The sequence below is a fragment of the Mandrillus leucophaeus genome, unplaced genomic scaffold (genome assembly GCF_000951045.1).
Source record: "Mandrillus leucophaeus isolate KB7577 unplaced genomic scaffold, Mleu.le_1.0 Scaffold208, whole genome shotgun sequence".
Taxonomy (NCBI): domain Eukaryota; kingdom Metazoa; phylum Chordata; class Mammalia; order Primates; family Cercopithecidae; genus Mandrillus; species Mandrillus leucophaeus.
The window spans coordinates 2,083,219-2,107,923 of record NW_012102121.1 but is presented as its reverse complement, the minus strand read 5'-3'; the positions used below and the strand labels follow the sequence as shown (position 1 = coordinate 2,107,923).

Here is a 24,705-nt window from a genome sequence, read left to right as displayed (position 1 = left end):
AGGAGGCTAAGGATAGCAATTGATTTTAAGGGTGGGGCTAGGGAACTTGTCTTTAAATTCCTGCATTTGCACAGCAAGCACAGTTTGTATTGAGATTTTGCTATTTGGAACTATGAGGGAGGTGTGGGATGCTGACTAATGGGAGGTGGGATTGTGGAGAGTTTTCTATTTAATTTCTTGGTATCACTTTCCCTCTCTTTCCTCCATGGCCAGCGATGATGACTTTGATATGTCTAGATACTCCTCCTCCGGCTACTCCTCTGCTGAGGTGAGCCCCTACCCCTTCTCGCCCTAGACACCACTGGGCAGGATCATCGCCATCAGGGGGAGGGCTGGAGCCAACGCTCAAGTACAATGGAAAAGAGGGCTGGGCAGGGCTGGGCGGTGCCCTGCACAGGGTGGGCCTGGGATAGGATGGAAAAGAAGTGGTTACTGGCCTCAAGTGCAGGGAGCCTAGGGTTAGGAGTGGGGCTTTAGATTGCAGCAGGCCATTTAAATAGAACAGGTGTAAAATACAGGTGATATCCTCTAGTAGCCGGCCTGAGATAGGGACAGGACCAGAGGTGTGAAGTTGACCTTAGAATGGGGAGGGATGACTAGAAAGAGAGGCCAGAGGTGGAGGAGGGCGCCTAGGCAGGAGCGGGGCCTGGGGTATGGACAGACGCGGGACAGAGCGGGGCTGATATCCAAGGCACCGGCTGGACCAGGGCACAGACGGCCTGGAGTGGCCGCAGAGCCGTGGGTGGTGCCTCCCTGCCGCTCGGGCCTGACCTCCCTCCCCTTTGCCTACAGCAGATCAACCAAGATTTGAACATCCAGCTGCTGAAGGATGGCTATCGGTTAGATGAGATCCCCGATGACGAGGACCTAGACCTCATCCCCCCCAAGTCCGTGAACCCCACCTGCATGTGCTGCCAGGCCACGTCCTCCACCGCCTGCCACATTCAGTAGCGGGTGGGGCTGCTGCGGCCGCCAGGGCGGGGCCGCCAAGGGCTGGGTATGACGGGCAGAGGCCAACCCCTCCCCAGCTCGTCTGCCTGCCCCCCGGCCCCACGCCCCTACAGCCGCCAACCTTGTATAACAGTCATTGCTTCCTCCTATGGTAGGACGTGTACCTCTGTGTGTTCATGGAGCCGGAGAAACCAAAACCGGGTCTCTCTCCACCCGGGAGCTGAGGAGGGGTGGGGGCCGTTTGTTCAGTTACCTGGGGGAACCTCACCCAGCACCCTGCCCCACTTCCCAGGGCTGCAGTCCGGTGGCCAAGAGAGAAGACTGGACGGGAGGGAGGTCAACATTAATGAGTGGGGGGATCACAAAGCCAGGGGCTTGGCCCCACCCCAGCGAAGCCATGAACCCCCCAGCCCCGGCCTCAGCCTAACCAGGAAAGGGGCTCAGAGGGAGAAAGGCCCAGGGCAGTGGGGATGGGTCTCAGCACCTCGGAGCCCCTTTCACATGCCCCGTACCGGCCCATGTTTCTATTTGCATTTCCCCCTCCTCAGATGGGAAGCCTGGCAAAGCTGCCCAACCGGGTAGTGCCCCTCACCCATCTGATCACTGCCTTCTTCCTCCTCTTGCCCCATTCACCCGCTTCCTTGCTCCCTGGGAGTGGGGCAGGGTAAGGTGGGCCTTAGAGACAGGCTGAGGTTTGGGTGGTGTGATCTGTCCTCATTGGCCCCTCACCAATGCATCTATCTCTCTGCCACCAGCCCACCCCACCCCCACCCTCACCTATCCTTCTGCTCATTGGTCTCAATCCCAGGCTGGAAGCAGGGAGTAAGGCTGGCCTCCAATGGCCCATTCCCCTCATCCCAGCCCAAGACCCGGGAGGCTGCTTCCCAGTAAGAATCCAGGAGCAAGCTTTGGAGAATCCAGTGGGCTGAGTGGCTCTATGGATGTGGTTGTTTGGATGTGGTAGGGAGTGCTTAGCAGAATGTGTGTATATCTCTGAGGCTGTCAGGGGGTGGGTGTGTGTGTGTCTCTGTTGGACCTCTCTCCTCAGTCTATTCCTGTCATAGATGTGGGTGTCCCTGGTGGGCAAGTGCCTGTGTGGTCTGTTTACAGTGCAGAAGGCGGCTCAGCAGTGCAATGGGCTGACAGCCTTAGACCAGGAGTCAGAAGCCTGGGTTTTGGTTGTAGCTCTGGCCCCTCCCTGTGATCTTCAACAAGCCACTTGCTTTCTCTGGTCTTCAGTTTCCTCAACTAGAAAATGAACAGCAGCTGAAATTATGTTTAAGATCCTTTTATACCTAAAAGAGTTTCTTCATAGGAATTTCTGTGGTAGGGAGGGGGTGATCTCTGTGTGTCTCAGTACACCTAAAGGTTGGGGTGGGGCTGAGTTGTGTGTCTCTATAGAAAGGGGAAGGGGCAGTTCCTATCAGGACTGTGTATGTCTGAGCACATGTGGCTCTGTTTGGGATTACGTGTTTTCTGTGAATGTGTATGTGTGTTGGGGGGTATCTATTGTGTGTGGCTGTATAGGGTGTCTGTAGGTCAAGATGTGTATACAGCTGCTTCTGCTATTGCTGGTTTGGGGGAGGGTTCCGGAAAGCTGAGGCTGAAAATCAAGAGGGAAGAGGTAAGGAAAGCCCTCCTCTGGAGCTGGGCAGTGTAGACCTGACACCATGTGAAGAAAAATGAAAGCACAGATAGCCTAAAACTGCACAGGCCTGTGCCCACATACCTTATAGCACAGGCCCAGGTGGATTATCTCATGCTAACACCCCACATGTGCTGCTGGATCCACTCCCATGGATCCACTCCCATGCTGCAGGCATGCAGTAGATTCACCCACAGCCCACTCTCTGGACACCAATCCTGGGAGATGGCAGCTGGAATGGGGAGCAATGAGAGGAGGGAGTGAGGCTGTTGGCTTAGGAAGGGTGGCACCTCTCCCTGCATCATACCCAGGAAGTGCCAACTCCAAAATATTGGGGTGCAGCTTACCACCCCCCACTCGTCCAACCCATCCCTACCTCCTCTAGTGCCAGGGACCCAAGTTAGATGATGAGAAAATGCCAAACAAAGGGAGGCAAGGACAGAGAAGGTACCTGCAGGACCCACAAGGCTCATACTGGCCCCCATCTGAGCCCACCTCTCCCACCCAGATCAACATCCCCCCAGCCCCTGTGCCCCCATCATCTGGAACCCAGAGCCAGGCCTCCCACTACCACCACCACCACCCTGGGGCTCCTTGATTCACCTTTCTAGAACATGGGTACCTCCTCTTTTTGGGGGCTCATTTAGACTGCCTTTGCTGCTGACTTGCTGTGTGACTCGGGCCCATTGTTCAATCCCTGTGGCCCTTAGACACCAGGGAAAATCTCCCTCCCACAGGACATACTAGTTCCCTGGCAGGCAAGGGCTTCCAACTGAGGCAGTGTATGTGTGGCAGAGAGAGGCAGGAAGCTGGCAGTGGTAGCTTCCGTGTCTAGGGAGGGGCATGGCTCCCTCCTTCCCTGTCTGGGAGGTTAGAGGGAAGAATCTAGGCCTTAGCTTGCCCTCCTGCCGCCCTTCCCCTTGTAGATACTGCCTTAACACTCCCTCCTCTCTCAGCCGTGGCTGCCACCCAGCCAGGTTTCTCCGTGCTCACTAATTTATTTCCAGGAAGGTGTGTGGAAGACATGAGCCGTGTATAATATTTTTTTTAACATTTTCATTGCAGTATTGACCATCATCCTTGGTTGTGTATCGTGTAACATAAATAATGATATTAAAAGCATCAAACAAGCCAGCCTCAGCTCCCTCCCTGGGGTGTGGGCAAGGGGCAGATGGGCTGGGAAGCAGAGAGAACCAGTCCTCTGGGCACACATGTTACTCCACCTCCACCCGTGGGTTCCCAGGCATGCCACTGACCTGCTACATGACCCTGGGTGAGTCACAACCCCTCCGAACCTCTGTTTCTCTTCAACAGTGAGAAGCCTGACCTAGAAGATCTCCAGAGGCCCTCTGAACTCTTAGATATTGGGCTCTTTTGATAGACTTGAGGCAGGAGGGGGTCAGGATCAGGGAGGGAATTAGACCTCCTCACCTTCCCGGGGATGGGGCTGAGTCAGGTGATATCACAATGGGCAGTGCCCATCCTGGAGGGGACATCAGTGTGGGGTGGGAGCAGGAAGGCTGTTGGGGAAGGAAGCTGAGAGATCCTCTGCAGGAGGGGATTACAGCAGCTAGGGGCACCTGCCAGGCTGGAGGTGTGGGTTATCTAGGGGAAGGGTGGTCACTGATGTCCAGCAGGAGCCCTTGACAGGTAGAGCCCATCACAGCATCTCCAAGACCACACCATGTTCCTGTTCTCCCGTAAGACCAAGACCCCTATCAGTACCTACAGTGACTCCTACAGGGCTCCCACCTCCATCAAGGAGGTCTATAAGGACCCACCTCTATGTGCCTGGGAAGCCAACAAGTTTCTGACTCCGGTAAGTGGGAGATTGGCGGGGAGGGGCAGGCCAGAGCGTATGGCCAGTCTGGATGCCTGGCAATGTGTGTAATTATTTGTAGCTTTGTGTGTGTGTGTGTGTTTTATTCATTTACCTAGGCACAGAATTTACAATGGTATGTAAAATACCACAAAATCCTGCCTTCATGGAATTACATTAGGGTAGGAGGTAGGAACAGGCAGATAATAAGAAATAAACATGAGTTTTATAAATTCTTCAAAAATACTGTAAAAGAAATAAACAGAGTAGTGGAAGTGGAAATGGAAAGGGAGGGCTACTTAGGTCATGGAAAACCCTCTCTCAAGGTGACAATAAACTGAGACTGGAAAGATGAAATAGAACTAGCCACATGAAGAACTGAAAGAATAGAAGAGCTGAAAGTTCCAGACGAGTGATCAGAAAGTGCAAAGGCCCTGAGGCTGCCTATGGAATAGGCCAGAAACTGTCCTATACACATGCCTTTAATGTATATGTATCACAGTTTCCTTGCGTCTGTGCTTGAAGATTGGTGGCCAGGTGGGAGGAAATCTGTGAGTCTGTGACTCTGCCTAAGAGAATTTATCTGTGTGTACCATCCAACAAAACTTTGCTGAGTATCTTCATCTGTAGGCAACTCAGGATACAAAAGGGAAAGGCCAGACCTTGCCTTTGAGGAGCCCACAGCAAACAAGTGAACAAAGTAGAGTTGCCTGATGTGGAACATGCACCGGCAGAGGTGGAGAGCCAGAAAGGGGAGAGCACTGCCCAACCTGAAGGGCAGATCTACTGAGGGATCCAGGAGGAGGAGGCTTCCAGCAGAAGAGAGTCATGAGAAAAGGCAGCCTGTGGGCAGGGACCTACCAGAAACTGAAACTGCTAGAGCAGGAGAGTTTAGTCCTTGGGTGAGGGAGGAGTCTCCAGACCAAGAAGGGCCTCTCTGGCAATGTTTAGGAGCGTGGACATAAGGCTCCAGGTTTTTGAACCTGGGAGGAAGAGTCATGGTTCAATTGTGAGTTAGGCCACTCTGGCCACAGTGTCAGGGAATTGCAGGGGCTGGGGTTGAGGGCAGGAAGGCCAGCGAGGGGTAAAAGATGAGGAAGGAAGATGTAGGTAGGAGATAAGGTGATTGTCACAGTGAAAAAATGAATTTGTTGAATAGGAGACAATTTTTTTTTTTTTTTTTTTTTTTGAGACAAGTCTGGCTCTGTCGCCCAGGCTGGAGTGCAGTGGCTGGATCTCAGCTCACTGCAAGCTCCGCCTCCCGGGTTCACGCCATTCTCCTGCCTCAGCCTCCCGAGTAGCTGGGACTATAGGCGCCCGCCACCTTGCCCGGCTAGTTTTTTTGTATTTTTTTAGTAGAGATGGGGTTTCACCGTGTTAGCCAGGATGGTCTCGATCTCCTGACCTCGTGATCCACCCGTCTCGGCCTCCCAAAGTGCTGGGATTACAGGCTTGAGCCACCCCGCCCGGCCGACAATTTTTTTAAATAATGTATTTTGTCTAACTACAAAATAAATATATGCGCAATGTAGAAAATGCTGATAACTCAGAGACGCACAAAGAAAAAAGGTCTAAAATTCTACTACCTAAAATAACCATTGTTAATATATTATTATATGCCCTTTCAGGAAGCAAATATTGTTTATTATAAAAATAAATAAAATTTATTACAAAATGGTGTATTTAAGGAATCTTATTGAAAATTTAGGTTCTTTATAAAATTTTGCTAGTATAATCATTCTTATACATGTATCTTTGTACACATTTCCAATTATTCCCTTAGGATAAATTACTAGACATGAAATTATTGAGAGAAAGGATATTACACATTTTTAAAACTTTTGCTATACACCTCAAATTGCCATAATAAGTAAGGGCTCTAACAATTTACATTTCCACAAGCAAAATATGAGAGTGCCTGACTGCTTTTCTATACTCAATAGGAGGAAATTTTAAAAAGTAGATGAACAGATTTTGGTCACCATCTGGATGGTGAGGGGAGAGATTAGGGTGACCCTTGAGTTTTTGGCTGTGGCAACTGGAGGAATGCTAATGCTATCAACTGAGGTTTGGAATAGCAGATTAGAGATTTGGAGTTCATTTTAGGACAAAAATATTTGAGGATATACAGGAAAAGATGTTCGGCAAGTAGTTAGATACAGTTATCTGAAGCAAAGGAAAGGTCTGGGTTATAGATAGAGATCTTGAAGTCATCATCATATAAATGGTAGGTGAAGTCATAGGAAGAGATGAAATTGCCAAAGAAGAGACAGAAAATGGCCAAGGACATAACTTTGGAGAATATAAATATTTAAGGGTAGGTAAAGGAAGAAAAGCCATAAAAGAAGACAGGGAATTATTGCCAGAACACTAGGAAGAAAATCAAAGATAAACCAATAAATACAGCATTATTAGCCAAAGATCAGTGTCAAGCGTTAGTGACAGAGAAAGAGATCTCTTGGATGTAATGACTCTTGGTAACTTAGCCAGACAGCTTCAGTGAATGGTGAGGAGTGAAAGTCAGATAGCAGTGGTATTAAGAATGAAGGAAAAGCCAGGCATGGTGGCTTGTGCCTGTAATCCAAGCACTTTGGGGGGTTGAGGCAGACAGGCAGATTGTTTGAGCCTATGAGTTCAAGACCAGCCTGGGCAACATGGTGAAATCCTGTCTCTACTAAAAATACAAAGATTAGCCAGGTGCAGTGGCATGTGCCCATAGTCCCAGATACTCAGGAGGCTGAGATGGGAGAATCACTTGAGCCCAGGAGGTTGAAGCTGCAGTGAGCCGTGATCACACTACTTTACTCCAGCCTGGATGACAGAGCAAGGCCCTGTCAAAAAAAAAAAAAAAAAAAAAAAAGACTGAAGGAAAGGCTTCTGCTTTTGGCAGTGTGGTGGTCTAGAAACTCTGAAGGGCCCTCCTGCTTTGAAACAACTTAAGTTCTGAATAAAAATTATTTTGTGTTGGACTGTCATGGAGATGAGTGGTAAGTATAGTTAAAAAGACAGGATTGTCCTGAGGACAAATGCCATTATTAGTACTACAAACAGGCATTTAAGCCTTAAACTAGCTGAAAGATAGAGGAATTAAATCTGTAAATTCCAAATTTAACCAGAAAGTTTCATGTCTCTGCCCCCCAGCATACACATACACACACACCCCCCATGAATATTTATCTTCAATGGCGGAAAACATCCTCAATGTAGGTTTCCAGGTATCCTTTGAAGAAAGGGCAATTAAACATGAGCTCACAATAAGAGATAAAAGAAAACAAACACCATACTACAGAATCTGCAGACACAACAAACAATAAACTTAAACTCCCAAGAATTTCAGATATTAGAATTAACAGTTAAATAATATAGAATAATTGGGCCAGGTGCGGTGGCTTACGCCTGTAATCCCAGCACTTTGGGAGGCCAAGGCGGGTGGATCATGAGGTCAGGAGATTGAGAGCATCCTGGCTAACACAGTGAAACCCTGTCTCTACTAAAAATACAAAAAATTAGCTGGGCATAGTGGCGGACGCCTGTAGTCCCAGCTACTCGGGAGGCTGAGGCAGGAGAATGGCGTGAACCCAGGAGGCAGAGCTTGCAGTGAGCCGCGATCGTGCCACTGTACTCCAGCCTGGGCGACAGAGCGAGACTCCGTCTTAAAAAATAATAATAATACAGAATAATTAGGATTTTTTTTTTAAAATGTGAAATCTGGACAGGCATAGTGGCTCACGCCTGTAGTAATCCCAGCACTCTGGAAGGCTGAGACAGGAAGATCACTTGAGGCCAAGAGTTCAAGACTAGCCTGGGCAGCATAGTGAGACCTTGTCTCTATTTAAAAAATAAAAATAACTAAAAATATGAAATCATTAAAATAAGCAAGCAATAAGAGATTATTTAAAAATGAGTAGACAAATGTAAAAAGGAACTGAATAGAATTTTTAGAAATGAAAAATGTATTTGCTAAACCAAAAACTCAGCAGATGGATTAAAGAGCAGAGTCAACACAGCTGAAAAGTCCAGTGAAATGAAAAATAGACTGAAAGAATTTTCCCAGAATGCAGCACAGAGAGACAAAGAGATGAAAATATGAAAGAAACATTAAACGATATGAAAGACAGAAAGACAGAATGAGAAGATCCCACACACATCTAATGGGAGTCTCAGAAGGAAAGAGCATAAAGAACAGGCATTATCTAAAAAGAAAAAGGCTCAGAATTTTCCAGAACTAACAAAATAAGTGAATCCACACATAGAGAAAAAAATAGAAGAAATTCCACAGTTAGGCACCTCACAGTGAAACTGCAGTTCACCAGCTTAAGAGATGACCTTAAAAGCAGACAGAGAAAAAGATATTTTCAAAGTGTCATCTTTTCAAAAACCAAGGAAAGATAAGACATTTACAGGCAAACAAAAACGAAAATGTTTACTACCATCAGGTCTATATACAATAAAGGAACTTCTAAAGGATATACTCTGGGGAGAAGGAAAATGATCACAGAAGTCTGAGATGCAAGAAGGAATGGTAAGGAACTGATAAACATGAGGTAAATTTAAGCAAACATTATAGAAAATAATTATAATGGCTTTTAATTTGTAATATTTAAAGAAGAACTAAAATATTAGAAAACTATCATTTAAGTTGGAATAGGACAGAGTTAGGTGTTCCTAGATTCTCCCATTGTTCTAAAGAGAGCATAAGATATTACAGTTTTGTACTGTCAACTAGCTGGAACTATAATTGCAGGAATTCCCTTTGCTAAATGTTTCCCAATTGGCCATGAGAGAAATCTGCATATTTGGAAAGCATAAATGAAAGAACAGCCATTTTTACCCTCTGAAGATTGATGTGGGGTACCAAGCACTGTGGCAGCTTATGCACAATGTCGCTGATTTAGTACTTCACCTTATTGCCATAGGGCAGCATTTGGCTACAACTCCTCTAGCTCCCACTGGATCTCCTTCAGCCTCTCTGGGTCCTGGGCCAGGTGTATGTGCAATTCCACGGCAAAGGGCACCAGCTTGTCCTGAAGGCCATCCATATCATCAGTGTTGTAGGTAATGAGACAGATGCAAATTCAACTTTGTCCTCCTCATGAGTTCCAGTTTGTCCTTGCTCTTACCCACTTCATATCCAGTTCTCCTTCCTGATGCCAGCAACTGACTTCAGGCTTAAAAATAGATGCAAAGAAACAGCTTTGCAGAGTTCTTAACCAGTATCCACAATTGTGTAAAGTCTCATCTCTCAAGTAAATCCCTTATGCTATATCACTAAAAGTGGTTTCTCTGATCCAAATTTGACTGATATGGATACAATAAAAAAAAACTGAGTAAGCTAAAAAGTAACAGACCAAAGAGATTTTCATATTAAACACACACACACACACATACACACACACAGTTTTTAGATGGATCACTACAAAAATGACAAAGTTTCAATTCACCAGAAAGATATTATAATTACAAACTTGTATTGACCTGATAGAATTACTAGAAGGACCTGTAATTCTAGCACTTTGGGAGGCCCAGGTAGGAGGATCATTTGAGCCCAGGAGTTTAGGACCAGCCTGGACAACATAGCAAGACCCCGTCTCCACAAAAAAATTTAAAAATTAGCTGGGTGTGATGGTGTGTGCCTACAGTCAGGAAGCTGAGACAGGAAGATGGCTCGAGCCCAGGAGTTTGAGGCTGCAATGAGCCACAGTCATACCACTGTGTTCCAGCCTGGGTGACAAAGTGAGACCCTGTCTCAAAAACACAAAAACAAAAACAAAACAAAACAAAACAAAAACATGCCAGCCTGAGCAACAAAGCAAGATATCATCTCTACAATTTTTTTTTTAAATAAAAATAAAGAATTACCAGACGGAGAAACTGGCAAAATATACCATATTAGATTGTAACACACTACAATTACTGATAGGTCAAGCAGACATCCCCAACCCCCAAAAAAAGCAAAGATCTAAAACTCTTGAAATATAATTAATATACTTGATTTATTTAACATAAATAAAACCCTGAACCCAACAACTACAGATTTAAACATACAAGGAACATGATAAAAGTTGACCAAGTACTAGGTTATAAAACAAACATAAATAGAATTCAAAGATTGACATCATGCAAAATAACTGTCTCTAACCTCAATGTAATAAAATTACAGATCAACAAGAAAAAGATAACCAAAATCCTTTGTAAGTTTAAAATTTTGAAAAACACCATTCTAAATAATAGGTCAAATAAGAAATCAAAACAAATGGAAATATACTCAGAACTGAAAAGACTGCATATCAAAACTTGTGGGGTACAATAAAAGTTGTAGAGGAAAACCTATATCCCTAAATCCTTGTCTTAAAAAAATGTGAAATATAAATTACCTCAGCATCAAACTTAACAACTTACAGGGAAAGGAATAAATGTAAAAAAAATAGAAGAATGGAGATAATGAAAATAAGAGCAAAAGTTAAACTAGAAAGCAAAGATTCAACAAGATGAACAGGCAAAAGTTGGTTCTTTGATGAGGCTCATAAAATAGACAAATCTCTAGAGAATTAAGAAAACCAGCCAGGCACGGTGGCTCAAGCCTGTAATCCCAGCACTTTGGGAGGCTGAGACAGGTGGATCACGAGGTCAGGAGATCAAGACCATCCTGACTAACACGGTGAAACCCCGTCTCTACTAAAAAATACAAAAAACTAGCCGGGCGAGGTGGCAGGCACCTGCTACAGTAGTCCCAGCTACTTGGGAGGCTGAGCCAGGAGAATGGCGTGAACCTGGGAGGTAGAGCTTGCAGTGAGCTGAGATCTGGCCACTGCACTCCAGCCTGGGTGACAGAGCGAGACTCCATCTTAAAAGGAAAAAAAAAAAAAAAAAGAAAGAAAAACAAGGCACAGACAAAAGAAGGGTCTAACAATGGATGTAGAAAAAAAAAGTAAGAGAATGTTCTGAACAACTTTATGCTAATAAAATTGAAAACAAATGGACAAACACTAGAAAAATAAAACTTGCCAAACCAGTTCAAGAATTGGAAAAAATCTGAATGCTCCTATAACAATTTAACAAAATTAAACCAGTAATTTGAAAACTTTCCACAAAGAAAACACCCAGCATAGATAAACAGTTACATTCCTCAAATGCTCAAAGAGCAGTTGTCTTAATCTTATACAAACTGTCAGAGAACAGAAAAAAAGAGAATGCTTCCTAACTCATTCTATGAACCCAGCATAACTTTGATACATTAATCAAGAAGGCCAGGTGCAGTGGCTCACACCTGTAATCCTAGGACTTTGAGAGGCTGAGGCAGGAGGATTGCTTGAGCCCAGGAGTTCAAGACCAGCCTGGGCAACATAGTGAGACCCCCCTCTCTAAAAAATAAATTTAAAAATTAGCCAGGTGTGGTGGCACGCACCTATGGTCCCAGCTGCTATGGAGGCTGAAGCAGGAGGACTGCATGAGCCCACAAAAAAAATTAATCAAAAGTGTATAAGAAAATAAAAGTATACAGGCCAATTCACTCATAAATACAAAAGCAAAAATTCTAAATAAAATATTAGAAAACTGTATCCAGCAGTGTATAAAAAATAATTTGTGATGGTTACATTATATTTATTTCATAAGTGCAAGGATGGTTTAACATTAGGAAAGTAAATATCATTCATCACATTAACAGATTCAAGAAAAAAAGATCATTTCAAAATATGCAGAAATGGATATGAGATCGTACTAAAAATTCTTGAACTGTACACTTTGAGTGAAGTTTATGGTATGTAAATTATACCTCAATGAAGCCATTTAAAAAAGATGCAGAAATAGCAGTTGCTAAAATGTATTACCCATTTATAACTAAAAAAGAAAAACTTTGCAAATATAACCTGATAAAAAAAATACCAAAAATATACAGCCAACATTATTCTGATTAAATGTTAGAAGCATTCTTTTAAAAGTTGGAATCAAGGCAAGGATGTTCACTACTTCTATTCAGCATTGTACTGGAGGTCCTGGCAAGGACACCACAAAAAAAGTAAAAAGATATAAGAATAGGAAAGGAAAAAACAAAATTGTCATTATTTGCAGACAATACAACTGCATATATAGAATCTACAAATTGGCTGGCCCAAGGTAGTGAGTTATCTCAATTGATTGTTCACAGTCAGTTACAGATCAAACTCCTTGTTCCACTCTTTCTCTCCTTCTCACTAGTGTGCTGGACTAGTCTTAGAAAAAAAAAAAGAATCTACACACATAGTTAGAATAATTGGATAAATATTAAAAGTCAATCACATTTCTTCACACAAACAAATATTTAGGAAGCATAATTTTAAAAATATACATCATTCATTCTAGCATCAAAAAATAATTAGAAATCTAACGATGTGTGTAAAACTATATGGATAATATTATAAAACTTTATTGAATACTTTTTAAAAACTACTTAAATAAATGGAGAGATATAACATGCTCACGAATGGGAAGAGTTACTATCATAAAGATTCAGTATCACCAGGCGCAGTTCTCAGCACTTTAGGAGACTGAGGCAGGCAGATTGCTTGAACTCAGGAGTTCAAGACCAGCCTGGGCAATATGGTGAAACCTCATCTCTACAAAAAATACAAAAATTGGCAGGGCATGGTGGCATGTACCTGTAGTCCCAGCTACTAATTAAAATCCCAACAGGATTTTTTGAAGACTTCAACAAACTTTTTAAAATTTATAGAGATGGGCAAAAGTTCAAGAAATAGCTATAACACACTTAAAGAAGATGAGTTTTCCAAACTCCTGACAGATTAAATATGGAAAGTAACACTGTTTTGTGTTTACAAGGAAATACAGAACATTGTCTCTGTTATCTGAGAGTATGGATGAATTTCTTAAACAATTCACAAAAAGCACTGACCACAAAAGAAGAGGTTCATCAAGAAACTATAAAGAAAAGTAAAAGCCAGGTGCAATGGCTCACAGCTGTAATCCAAGTACTTTGGGAGTCTAAGGTAGGAGGATCACTTGAGCTCAGTAGTTCAAGACCACCCTGGGCAACACAGGGAGACATCTTCTCTACAAACAAATTAAAAAAAAAAAAAATTCAGCTGGGTGTGGTGGTGCGCACCTGTAGTCCCAGCTACTTGGTAGGCTAAGGCAAGAGGATAGCTTTAGCCCAGGAGGTAGAGGTTACAGTGAACTGTGATTGTGCCACTGCACTGCAGGCTGGGCAACAGTGAAACCCTGTCTCCAAAAAAAAAAAAAAGACAGAAGTCACAAACAGAAAAGATATTTGCAACATGTATAAGTGCCAATAGTAAAGGACTAATATACAGAATATATAAAGAATTATAATTCTCTTGGTTAAAATTGAACACGTTTTGACACCCTCCTAAAACCCCTCTAAAACTACAGTAAATGAATATTTAAGAGATAAACTCACAAGGATAGTGAGAAGGAAGAGGCATGGCAACACAATTTTGGAAGCTGGAAAAGATGATAAATAAGTAGTAACTGACTTAGCAGATCTGAGAAAGCTAAATCTAAAGCCAGCAATGGAAAAACCAAGCCATAATTCAACTTAAAACTGCAGAATTTCTGAAAGGCTCAGGAATTGGTAATCCTAGGCTTCTCTGGAACTGAGGATGGGACAGGACCAATGCAAAAATAAGGATTATTTGAAAGCTGTTAAGAAGTAGTTAGGCCAGGCGAGGTGGCTCACGCCTGTAATCCCAGCACTCTGGGAGGCTGAGGTGGACGGACCACCTGGGGTCAGGAGTTTGAGACCAGCCTGGCCAACATGGTGAAACCTACTCTACTAAAAATACAAAAAAAAAAAAAAAGCCAGGCATGGTGGCAGGCACCTGTAATCCCAGCTACTTGGAAGGCTAAGGCAGGAGAATCACTTGAACCAGGGAGGCAGAGGTTGCAGTGAGCCAAGATGGCGCCATTGCACTCCAGCCTGGGTGAGAAGAGCGAAACTCCATCTAAAAAAAAAAAGCAGTTAAACCCACTAATCACCCCTTCTATTTCATGCCACAGGGTAACTGCCCACCTCTGTCTCTGCTAAAGTCAGGAGACTAATTTTTGGCAAGGACCTCAGGACTGGGAATACCAATTGAGGACAGGGTACTATTTTGAAAACAAGTGAACCTCCATATATTAAATGCTAAAATCCCCAGCGCAATCTTCAGCACTAGATTCTCAGAACATTGGCAGCTAAGTCATTAACCTCAGGCCACAGGTTGAAGGAGTCTTTTCTGAAGAATCTCATCAGCCAAGAGGAAAGACCTACAGATATTGACATTAGAGTTTGCAAAACATTGTCCAACGAGATCATCCTACAGTGATGCTGATGGTGGACAAAGCCCACACACAGCTCAAAGCCTTCAATAAGCTTTTATAATCTGCTACTTATCAACAGGAGCAGACAAAGAGGAAACATCTGAGGAAAGCATCTAACAGAAAAATTGATGATGTCTATGAATTCTTCTAAATGACTGTTTTGTTTTTGTGTGTGTATGTGTGTTTAGTGTGTAAGTGGGTACATCTGAGTGTGTATGTATGAATATTCATCTATATGTGCATCTATGGGTGTATCTGGGTACACAGGGCTGTGTGTGTGTGTATGTGTGTGTGTGTAAAGCTCAGAGAAATGCTGAGTCACAGGACCCATGCACCCACATCTGCCATATTCTGCCCTCCACCCACATAGAAGTGTGAATGTGCAGGATCTGCTCACAGAATAATGTCAGCTGGGCACAGTTGATCCCAGAAGCCCCTGAGCAGAGAGGTTTTCAGGATGGTTGGAGCACTGGGAGCAACCAGGTCTCAGCCTTGGCCAAGAGAAGGGCGATGTGTGGTGGCTCATGCCTGTAATCCCAGCATTTTGGGAAGCCAAGATGGGAAGATCCCTTGAGTCCAGGAGCTCGCCACCACACCCAGCTAATTTTTGTATTTTTAGTAGAGACAGGGTTTCACCGTGTTGGCTAGGATAGTCTCTATGTCTTGACCTCATGATCCGCTAGGATTACAGGTGTGAGCCACCACGCCCAGCCGGGAATTACATTTTAAAGTAGGTGCCCCTCCAGCACTGTCCTTCATTTTCCTTAAGATGCCAGATTCCCAGAGAGCCTTTCCTGTCCAAGACACCTACATAAGGCAGCCAGCTCCCAGGGTAGCCCCCTTTTCTGAGACTACAGATTGTGCCAGGGCCTGATGCACTGTTGGCAGAGACCCAGCCCTGCTCCCAGGCAGCATACAGTCTAGGAGAAAAAGGGAAGGTATCTGTAGCTCTGACCTTCATGAGCTCCCCGCGAAATGGCAGAAATGAGAAAGTCAGAAAACTACTCTGACTTAAGGCCACTGCTTGGCTCCAAGCCCCAAGCTTGGATGAAAAGAAAGGAAGAAAGAGTAATTCAGACAAGAGAACTGTGCAGAGGATCCAAGGCTGGCATGGGAATCCCTCTGACATGGGGAGGGGGGTTGGGAGACCCACCTGGGCTGACTTTCTCAAGAGAGGCTGGATCTAGTTCCAGCAAGAGCCCAGGGCTGGGGTCTCTATGACCCTAACCACTTCTCCCCTCTCCCCTTGCCCAGGGTCTGACTCATACCATGGAGCAACATGTGGATCCCGAAGCCTTGCAGAAGATGGCCAAATGTGCTGTACAGGACTACACTTATAGGGGGTCCATATCAGGCCACCCCTACTTGCCTGAGAAGTACTGGCTTTCTCAAGAGGAAGGTAAGGCCTCCCCTTTGCTGACCCCTAAAATGACGCCCAACATGAACTCAACCACCTGGATCCTGACCTCCATCCTGATTCTCTTTTTTTTTTTTTTTTTTTGAGACGGAGTTTCGCTATTGTTGCCCAGTCTGGGTGCAATGGTGTGATCATCTCGGCTCACTGCAACCCACTTCCACCTCCCGGATCCAAGTGATTTTCCTACCTCAGCCTCCTGAGTAGCTGGGGCTACAGGCATGTGCCACCAGGCCCCGCTAATTTTTGTATTTTCAGTAGAGACAGGGTTTCACCATGTTGGCCAGGCTGGTCTCGAACTTCTGACCTCAGGTGATCCATCTGCCTCGGCCTCCCAAAGTGCTGGGATTATAGGCCTGAGCCATATGCCCGGCCTCCATCCTGATTCTATGTCAACTTTATCTCCACCTATGACCTAGATATCTTCCCTAACCACCCCCCACTCCCAATCACCTGACCTGACCCTGGCCCTGGAGGAGATGACCTAGGCCCTACCTTTTGGGGTTCTTCTCTGTGGGGAAAAAGAAGCTGGAAGGGCCCTGGGTCCCATTCTTAGAGAGTTGGAGAAAGGATTAACCTCCCACAAACAGATCCCTCCAAGTGCATTCTGGATGCCATCTCCTCCCATCTTCCCAGCCACCCTCCTCCCATCAGCTCCCTCCATCTCTCCTGCATCCCTCTGCCCCACCACACCTCTTTCCCTCAACCTGGAACCTTCTCTGGTTTCTTCCCAACTAAAAATTATCTCTTGCTCCTCTCCTCAACAGCCTAGGTTCTCAGAAACGTGGTCCATACTCACTGTCTCTATTTCCTCACCCTTTCTTATACCTTATGAGAAACTGTCTTTCTCATTTGCTTGGATGTCTATAATCTGTCTATATCTGGTCTTATTCACAGCTGTGCCCCTCCATTGAGCACAGCGCCAGGTTTCATAAGTCTTTGTGGAATGGACTGAGAATTTCCAATGGAAGTTAGGAATGTGCATCTCCTACAATGAAACAATAAATTGCTCTTGCGTGGCTCTGATTACCAAATCCACAGGACTCTGCAGTCTTTACCCTCTGAGACCTTTACCCTCCTACACCAATGAATTTCACTCTTCTGACCACTCTCTACTTGTTTTGTTGTTGTTGTTGTTTTGTATGTTAATCCTCCAGGACACATGCTATGACCCCACTCTATTTCTTGAAACAACTTCCTCCTCAGTTTATCTGATGCCTCCCTTTCCCGTGCATCCACTGTGGAAACATAGGGTTCCTCGGGATGTTATCCTGCACCCTCTTCTCCCCTTGCTCCTCCTCCAAGGCCATTTGATTTAACACAAGGCTTTAATTACTGACAGCTTCAAATCCTAATTTCCAGATTTGTCCTCTCACCTGAATTCCACTCTTCTTCATATGCTTATAGTCATCTTGACGTGGATGTCCCCAAACACCTCAGTTTCAGTATGTGCAAATCGCCATCCCCGAACTCCAAATCCCAGCACTCCACCTCTCCCCTCACATAGCTGCTCTTTGCTAGGGCTTCCTCCACACCGTCTCACATATGTATTCTTTCAGACTGTTGGATCATGGAGGGCCTTGTAGGACAGGCTTAGATGACTGGGGGCTAAGGGAGACAAACCCTATAGGGTTTTAAGTAGGAGAATGTCTTGGTCAAATTTTCATTTGTGAAAAAGTACCACAGCTGCTATGTCAAGGCTGGATTATAGGATTTCAAAGGTGAGGCAAGGAGAATAGTAGAATAATCATGATAGTTTTTTATGTGCCAAGCATCATTCTAAATGTCTTACATATACTAACTTATTTAAACCTCACAGCAACCCTGTGAAGTAAATAGTACTATCATCCCCATTTTAAAGTTGGAGAAACTGAGACACAGCAAAATTAATTAACTTGGTCAAGGTCACACAGATAACAATTGGCAAAACTGAAATTTAAACACAAGTAGTCTATCTGCAGAGATAGGTATCTATTAACCAAGACATTATATTGTCTCCTGGTTAAGGTGCTGAGAAGATATGAAAGTGAGATCATGGGGTACTGGAAGACAGAGTAGATTCAAGTTATTGATTGATCAATTGATTGATTGAGACTGAGTCTTGATCCATCACCCAGGCTGGAGTGCAGTGGCACAACCTCGGCTCACTGAAACCTCTGCCTCCCTGGTTTGAGGGATTCTCGTGCCTCAGCCCCCTGAGTAGCTGGGTTTACAGGTGCATGCCAACCATGCCCAACTAAGTTTTGTATTTTAGTAGAGACAGGATTTTGCCATATTGGCCAGGCTGATCTCAAACTCCTGATCTCAAGTGATCTTCCTGCCCTAGCATCCCAAAGTGCTAGGATTACAGGCATGAGCCACCTTGCCTGGCCAGATTCAAGTGATTTTGAAGGAGGCAGAATAGGCAAACCTTGGAGCCTAGAGTAGAAGATGAGAGAGAGGGAGGAATTGGGAAGAGGCCCCTTGTCCAGGCTGGCTGATTCAAAAAGGGTAGTAGCAGGATGAAAAGTGGCTGGCACAGTGGATTCAGACTAAACTCAGAAGGTTGCCTTAGGTGGGACATGGGCTACATCTCAGTGTTTAAGACAAGTGTAGGCCTGGCTGGGTTTGGGGTCTGGCTTGAGGACAGTCTGTGAGGGTCAGCTTTGTGCCGGGAATCGGAAGAGAAACATGTAGGGGATCCCAGATCCTGGAGTAGAGTAAGAAGTAACACTATTTGACATCTCCACTCCTATTATCCAGCAGACAAATGCAGCCCAAACTACCTGGGCAGTGACCGGTACAACACATGGAGGATGGAACCTTACAACAGCAGCTGCTGTAACAAGTATACCACCTACCTTCCTCGGCTGCGTAAGGTATCTACTGCACCCTGCACAGATGCCTGGGGACTGGGACATGCATACCCCACCACCTCCCAAACCACAGTGACTGATATTTCACCATTAGGTCATCATTGCTTTCCCAACAAATGCACCAGGGCTCTTCCCCATGTGTGAAATTAGAGTTTGTATTTTTTTTTTTTTTAGATAGAGTCTCACTCTATCACCCAGGCTGGAGTGCAGTGGCACAATCTCGGCTCACTGCAACCTCTGCCTCCTGGGTTCAAGCAATTCTGCTGCCTCAGACTCCTGAGCAGCTGGGATTATAGGCGTGTGCCATCACACCTGGCTAATTTTTGTATTTTTAGTAGAGTCGGGGATGTTGCCATGTTGGCCAGGCTGGTCTTGGACTCCTGGCCTCAAGTGATCTGCCTGCATCGGCCTCCTAAAGTGCTGGGATTACCTGCATGAGCCACTGCGCCTGGCCGAGTTTGAATTTTTTTAGTTGCAAAAGGAACCCAGAAGTGGGGCTGTGCTGGCCCTCTGGCTCTCAGTCTCTGGGGATTGGGTGCCCTGGGCCCCAATCCCTGGCTGGGCTCTGTAGGGACATGGCTGGTGTGCACTCCATGATATGCTACTTTTCCGAAGCTTGCCAGCTGGCCCCTCCCCATATAGTCTGGCCCCTGTGATACTGGGGCTAGCCAAAGAGTCAGTGATACACTGCATCTCCCTGCTCCACCTTCTCCTCCTTTGTGATGTGAGCACAGACGGAAGGAGGAAGACCAAGGCTACTTAGTAGCAGTGCAGATACAGGAGAGTCTTCCAAGGACATAGGAGAAGGTCCAGCCACGGCCACAGGCTCAAGGGCACCCGAGAGGACCCAAAACCGGAGCCGGGGCTCTTAACTGCAGGCTGATGGCTGACCCTGGGTTGATGAACCCTTTTGAATTAGAACTTCCTCAAGAATCAGAATCTTTCACGAGTTCTTCACGGAATGGGCAAGCAATATTGAAAACCCCCTATTAGAGAGACACCCAGACACAGCTAAACAGAGTCAGCTAGACAAAGAGGGGTAAGATCAAAGGCAAACGCTGAGACAGGATTGTCACAGGCCCAGGAGCCAAACCCCATGCACCTTCAGCTCTCCCCATCCCACCCCGCCCCTGTAGGCAGCGTAAACGCGTTGCCAGGCGACAGCCGCAAACACTCAGAGCCTTGGAGAGGTGGGGAGCTGCTGAAGGGCGGGAGAAGGCGCGGCGTGGCGATAGGTCTGGGTGTTCTGGGAGGACCCCTAAAAGGGAGCAGCTCTGCCAGGTCAGAGCTTGAGGTAGCATGTGTGCCACTTCCAGGAGGCCGGGATGGAGACAGCAGTTCGAGGAATGCCCTTGGAATGCCCTCCTAAGCCGGAGCGGCTCAATGCCTACGGTAAAGAGTGGTAGTGGGGCGTTGGAAAGAACGGGTGGGGAGGGTAGGGGAAAGCCGGGAGGAGGGCGGGATGGGGACCTGAAGTATGGGTAGGAGGCCGAGGGTCCTGGAGAGGATGGAACCCTGAATCTGTCCGTCCCTGCTTTTGTCTCCGCCTCACTCTGTGACCCGGCCTCTTCCCATCCCTGTGCATCTGTCTTGGGGTCTCCTGCGCTGGGGACCCGCGGGCGCAGAGCGCGAAGTGATGGTGAACATGCTGAACTCACTGTCGCGGAACCAGCAGCTGCCGCGGATCACGCCCCGATGCGGGTGCGTGGACCCGCTGCCCGGCCGCTTGCCCTTCCACGGTTACGAAAGTGCTTGCTCAGGCCGCCACTACTGTCTGCGTGGGATGGACTACTACGCCAGCGGGGCGCCCTGCACCGACCGCCGCCTGCGGCCTTGGTGCCGGGAGCTACCGACTGTAAGGTTCGCAGGGCTCCGCCCGCCTCAGCCGGGCTCCACCCCACACAAGCCCCGCCCCAGAACCCCGCCCGCTTCCAGCTCGGCCCGCCTCAGTGCCGGCCCCCAGCCTGCTCTAGCACCGCGCGGCAGGCTCTCGACGCCGCGCCGTGTCCCGCCCTCGGGCTCCAAGGCCTGAACTAACAACTGAGGCGGGAGAACCAGCACTAAGGTTACTCCAAGTCCCCGACCCCTGTCCCTCTCAAACTGGGCTCAAGGTCAGCCTGGCCTCTCTATGTGCTCTGGAGGTCCCGCCGGAGGTTTTTGAGGAAGAAACCTCGCATATCAGTGGAATCCTCTTCCCACATCTCCTTGGCCCTGCCCCCTTCCCTAGACACCTGGCCCTAGAGACGCAGGTTCTAGCCTGTGGAGTGCCCTGCGTTCTCAGAAAAATGTCCTCTCTTGCTGGGCCCCGGTCACCGTCGGTAGTGGGTGCGGTCATTCGCGGGGGCTACGTGAGCCAGGAAATGGTAACCACTTTACCAGAATGGCTCTGGCCTCCTCGGATCCCGCACCATCTGCGGAGGTAGCCACTCTCCCGTGTTATTGCTAAGAAAACGGGTCCGAGCGCACAGCTGGAGCCCAGACTGCAGCGCGGCATTCGTCCTGCAGCCGGCGGCAGCCAAGCCTGGGGGAACTTTGTCCGCGGTAGCCCTGAGAGCTGTGCAGTGGGGGTCCGTAGTGATCCCCCGCCCCTCTCCAGGCCGAGAGAGCCTGATTCATTGTGCAAAACTGAGTCTTGTCCCTCTCAAAGGCATAGGGGAGTGGGAAAGTGTCTGAGCCTCTAGGAAGCTCAGAAACGATGCCTCATCCTAGTGCTGGAGAAATTGCTGTCCAGTGGCGGGGATCTGGTGGTTCCAGGTCCTCAATGACCGGAGCCCAACCCTCCCCAGGGACCAGCGCTCTTCCCTGAACAGCAGAAATGAGGCCTTGCCGGGAGGGAGACTTCCAAGGGGGGTTCCCGAGTCGGTGCTGCAGTGGGGGTTTTGAAGGGTGAGAAAGGAGAGGAGGATTTCCGAGCCTTGAGACGGACACCTTAAGTGCCGCCCAGGGGCTTGATCTAAGTCGGGGGATGAGAGTCAAAAGGCCCAACCCCTCCCTGCTCGCGGCTTCCTTCTTCTCCAGTTGTGTACCTCCCTACGAGCACCGGCCCGGAATGCAGTGTGCTGTTACAACTCCCCCGCCGTCATACTACCCATATCCGAACCTTAGGTAAGTCTAACGGGCACACACTCATTTGCACACGCACCCTGAAGTTTTGGTGAGGCGGGGCTAGGGGAGGATGGCTGGTAGATGGGATGAGAACGCCCCGCTGCGGTGCACTGACAGGCAGATACCACCAGGGGGAGCTAGTGCCATGGAGCAGTCAAAGGTGGTAAGGACAGAGGACCTTAGGACAGGGCTGGGAGGCCTGTATTGAAGGGTTACAGGTTGGCAGTGGGCTTACAGCCAAAGGCGTTGGGTTCAGAGCTTGAAGTAACGAGTAAGAAGTCGATGTTAAGGAAGAAATATTGGGTATCAGCAACTTAACAGTAGAACCTAAGGTCAGGAGGTCAGTATTGGAACCCAAGTTCAGTGCTATAGGCAAAGTGTAGGGATAAGGTTAGCATTGCAAACTGGAGTCAGATATTCACTTTGACATATGAGGATCCAAAAGGGCTGACCCATCTCTTCCTGTAGATGGGACACAAGTCACTTCAAGAAGTCTGGTGGTCCCCAGAGAAACAACTATGTTATCCATCCTGAGTTTGTGTCTGAGACCTATCCTGACTATCGTTGCTGGTAGAGCCTGGGCTTGCTGGGCCACGGGGACAGAGCAATAAATAAACTCTTCACCCCCAAAGCCTGCCTCCTGTTCCTTACCCAGCAGAATCTGGAAGTGAAGGGCCTGTCACTCGGGCCTCTACCAAACCCCTTCAACTGAGATGCAATTTTTCTCAAAGTCACCCTTCCCTGAGCCCTTCCAACCCCATCATCTCAGTATGTCCCTGAGTGCCCTCCTGACACAGAACAGTAGCCCTATATCCAGCTGCTGTCCTACTCCCCTGCATCCCAGAGCCCAAACGAATGTGTCCACCCTGCAATGCAGGCAGGAGCCATCTACTTCCCACCCCACGAAGACCCTCCAGCTAACATTTCTTCAGTATGCCCCCAAACTTAGATGCCCTCCCACTCATCAAAGGACCCAGGATCCTTCCTTCCACAGTCAAAGCCATATCCCTACACCCAAAGCTCTTGATCTCTGCTTCCAGGAGTCCGTATCACAGCCTCCCAAAAGCCTCTCTGTGCTCAGACACCCTTGCTGCAAAGGTGTGTCCCCCATTCCAAGTCCAACTGGTGAAAACATAATTTTGAAGGGTCTCATGACCACGAAATTTCAAGTTGCAAAACAAAGCCCTGTTTCTCTCTGCCCCTCAGGGAGCGAGAGGGGCCATTCTAAAATCTCTGGGATCTTCAGTATTTTCCTTTCTGCATCAATTGATATGAAACCAGCTAGGTCCAGTGGCTCACACCTGTAATCCCAGCACTGTGGGAGGCTGAGGCAGGAAGATCACTTGAGCCCAGGAATTCGATAACAGCCTGGGGCAACATAAGGAGACCCCTTCTCTACAAAAAGTTTAAAAATTAGCAGGGTATGGTGGCACGTACATGTGGTCCCAGTTACTCAGGAGGCTGAGGTAGGAGGGGATAGCTTGAACCAAGGACACTGAGGCTGCAGCGAGCTATGTTCGCGCCACTGCACTCCAGCCTGGGCGACAGAGCGAGACCCTCTCTCAAAAAAATAAAATATGACCCGACGTGGTGGCCCACGCTTGTAATCCCAGCACTTTGGGAGGCTGAGGCAGGTAGATCACCTGAGGTCAGGAGTTTGAGACCAGCCTGACCAACATGGTGAAACCCCATCTTTACTAAAAATGCAAAATTAGCTGGGTGTGGTGGCACGTGCCTGTAATCCCAGCTACTTGGGAGGCTGAGGCAGGAGAATTGCTTGAACCCGGAAGGCAGAGGTTACAGCGAGCCGAGATCGTGCCATTGCACTCCAGCCTGGGCAACAAGAACGACACTCAACAATAAATAAATATAAAAATAAAATAAAAAAGAAAACCTCAGAGTCTTGCCCAGCCCCCCGGGGAGAAGGGCATGGCGGGGCACGCCCACTTTTCCGCAGCTTGGGCGTTTCTAACTAAAGGCTGTAACTTAGGAGGAGGGGCTGGACCCTATAAATAACTAGTCTGGGGGTGGCGGTAGGGGAGGCGAGTGACATTGCAAAATGCCGAGCAGAAACCGGTCTTCTCAGTCCCTGACCTCGGACACCGCTGGTTTGGTCCGGTGGGAACCGACAGCTTGGGCTCCCGGCAGGTTGGAACTACAGCTCCCTCCGTGGGGCTCTTGATTGGAAGCACCCTGCATTGGGCACTAAGATAATCGCGGAATTCCGCCACCACTTTTCCACATGTAAAAACTGAGGGCTTGTGAGAGCGTTATACCGATATGGCCTCCACCTGCCCAAATCAGGAAAAAAGGAATTCCAATGGCGAGCCCTGCTCCTTTACCCTGCAGCTCTCTCCCTCTCATTCTCATTTCAAACCTAGCCTAGAGGTGCAAGAACCCCAACCTTCCGCAGCTGCTCCTTTCTGCAGAACTACATGTCCCAGCAGGCCTGGGGTCGAGTCCAGCCCGCTTGCGGTTAAGCAGTGGCCCAGCAGGGGCGGGCCCGCCGGCGGGAGTCGGAGACTTGGGACGCAGGACTGAGCAAGCCCGAAATGCCAGGGGCAGAGCACAGAGCAGTGGCAGGAAGGTGGGGCTGAGG

The 24,705-nt window shown here is 47.4% G+C and overlaps 2 protein-coding genes across 9 annotated transcripts in view; both read left to right on the top strand.

The window, feature by feature from the left end:
- Positions 1 to 3,730, top strand: part of FAM219A (family with sequence similarity 219, member A) — a 58,502-nt gene extending 54,772 nt beyond the window's left edge. For 4 of the 6 annotated variants that reach the window (XM_011980056.1, XM_011980053.1, XM_011980055.1 and 1 more), the window contains exons 5-6: positions 214 to 268; positions 796 to 3,730. In XM_011980056.1, coding sequence (XP_011835446.1) covers positions 214 to 268; positions 796 to 951 — 211 coding nt within the window. In that variant the 3' untranslated portion in view covers positions 952 to 3,730. Of the gene's footprint in view, positions 1 to 213; positions 269 to 792 lie in introns of all 6 variants that reach the window. The other 2 variants (XM_011980054.1, XM_011980051.1) reach the window with 1 other exon arrangement.
- A 332-nt stretch (positions 3,731 to 4,062) lies between these two features.
- On the top strand, positions 4,063 to 22,737 carry LOC105539666 (chromosome unknown open reading frame, human C9orf24). 3 transcript variants are annotated; one of them, XM_011980043.1, is made up of 7 exons: positions 4,063 to 4,415; positions 15,987 to 16,131; positions 18,889 to 19,004; positions 20,318 to 20,393; positions 20,627 to 20,856; positions 22,020 to 22,106; positions 22,575 to 22,737. In XM_011980043.1, the coding sequence occupies exons 1-6, from the start codon at positions 4,281 to 4,283 to the stop codon at positions 22,104 to 22,106; spliced, it is 789 nt and encodes a 262-aa protein (XP_011835433.1). In that variant the 5' UTR covers positions 4,063 to 4,280; the 3' UTR covers positions 22,575 to 22,737. The 3 variants fall into 3 exon arrangements, with proteins under 3 accessions (XP_011835433.1, XP_011835432.1, XP_011835434.1); XM_011980042.1 differs by having other exon boundaries at positions 4,081 to 4,415; positions 20,627 to 20,861; XM_011980044.1 differs by lacking the exons at positions 4,063 to 4,415; positions 15,987 to 16,131; positions 18,889 to 19,004 and adding an exon at positions 20,161 to 20,236 and having other exon boundaries at positions 20,627 to 20,861.
- The last annotated feature ends 1,968 nt before the right edge of the window (positions 22,738 to 24,705 follow it).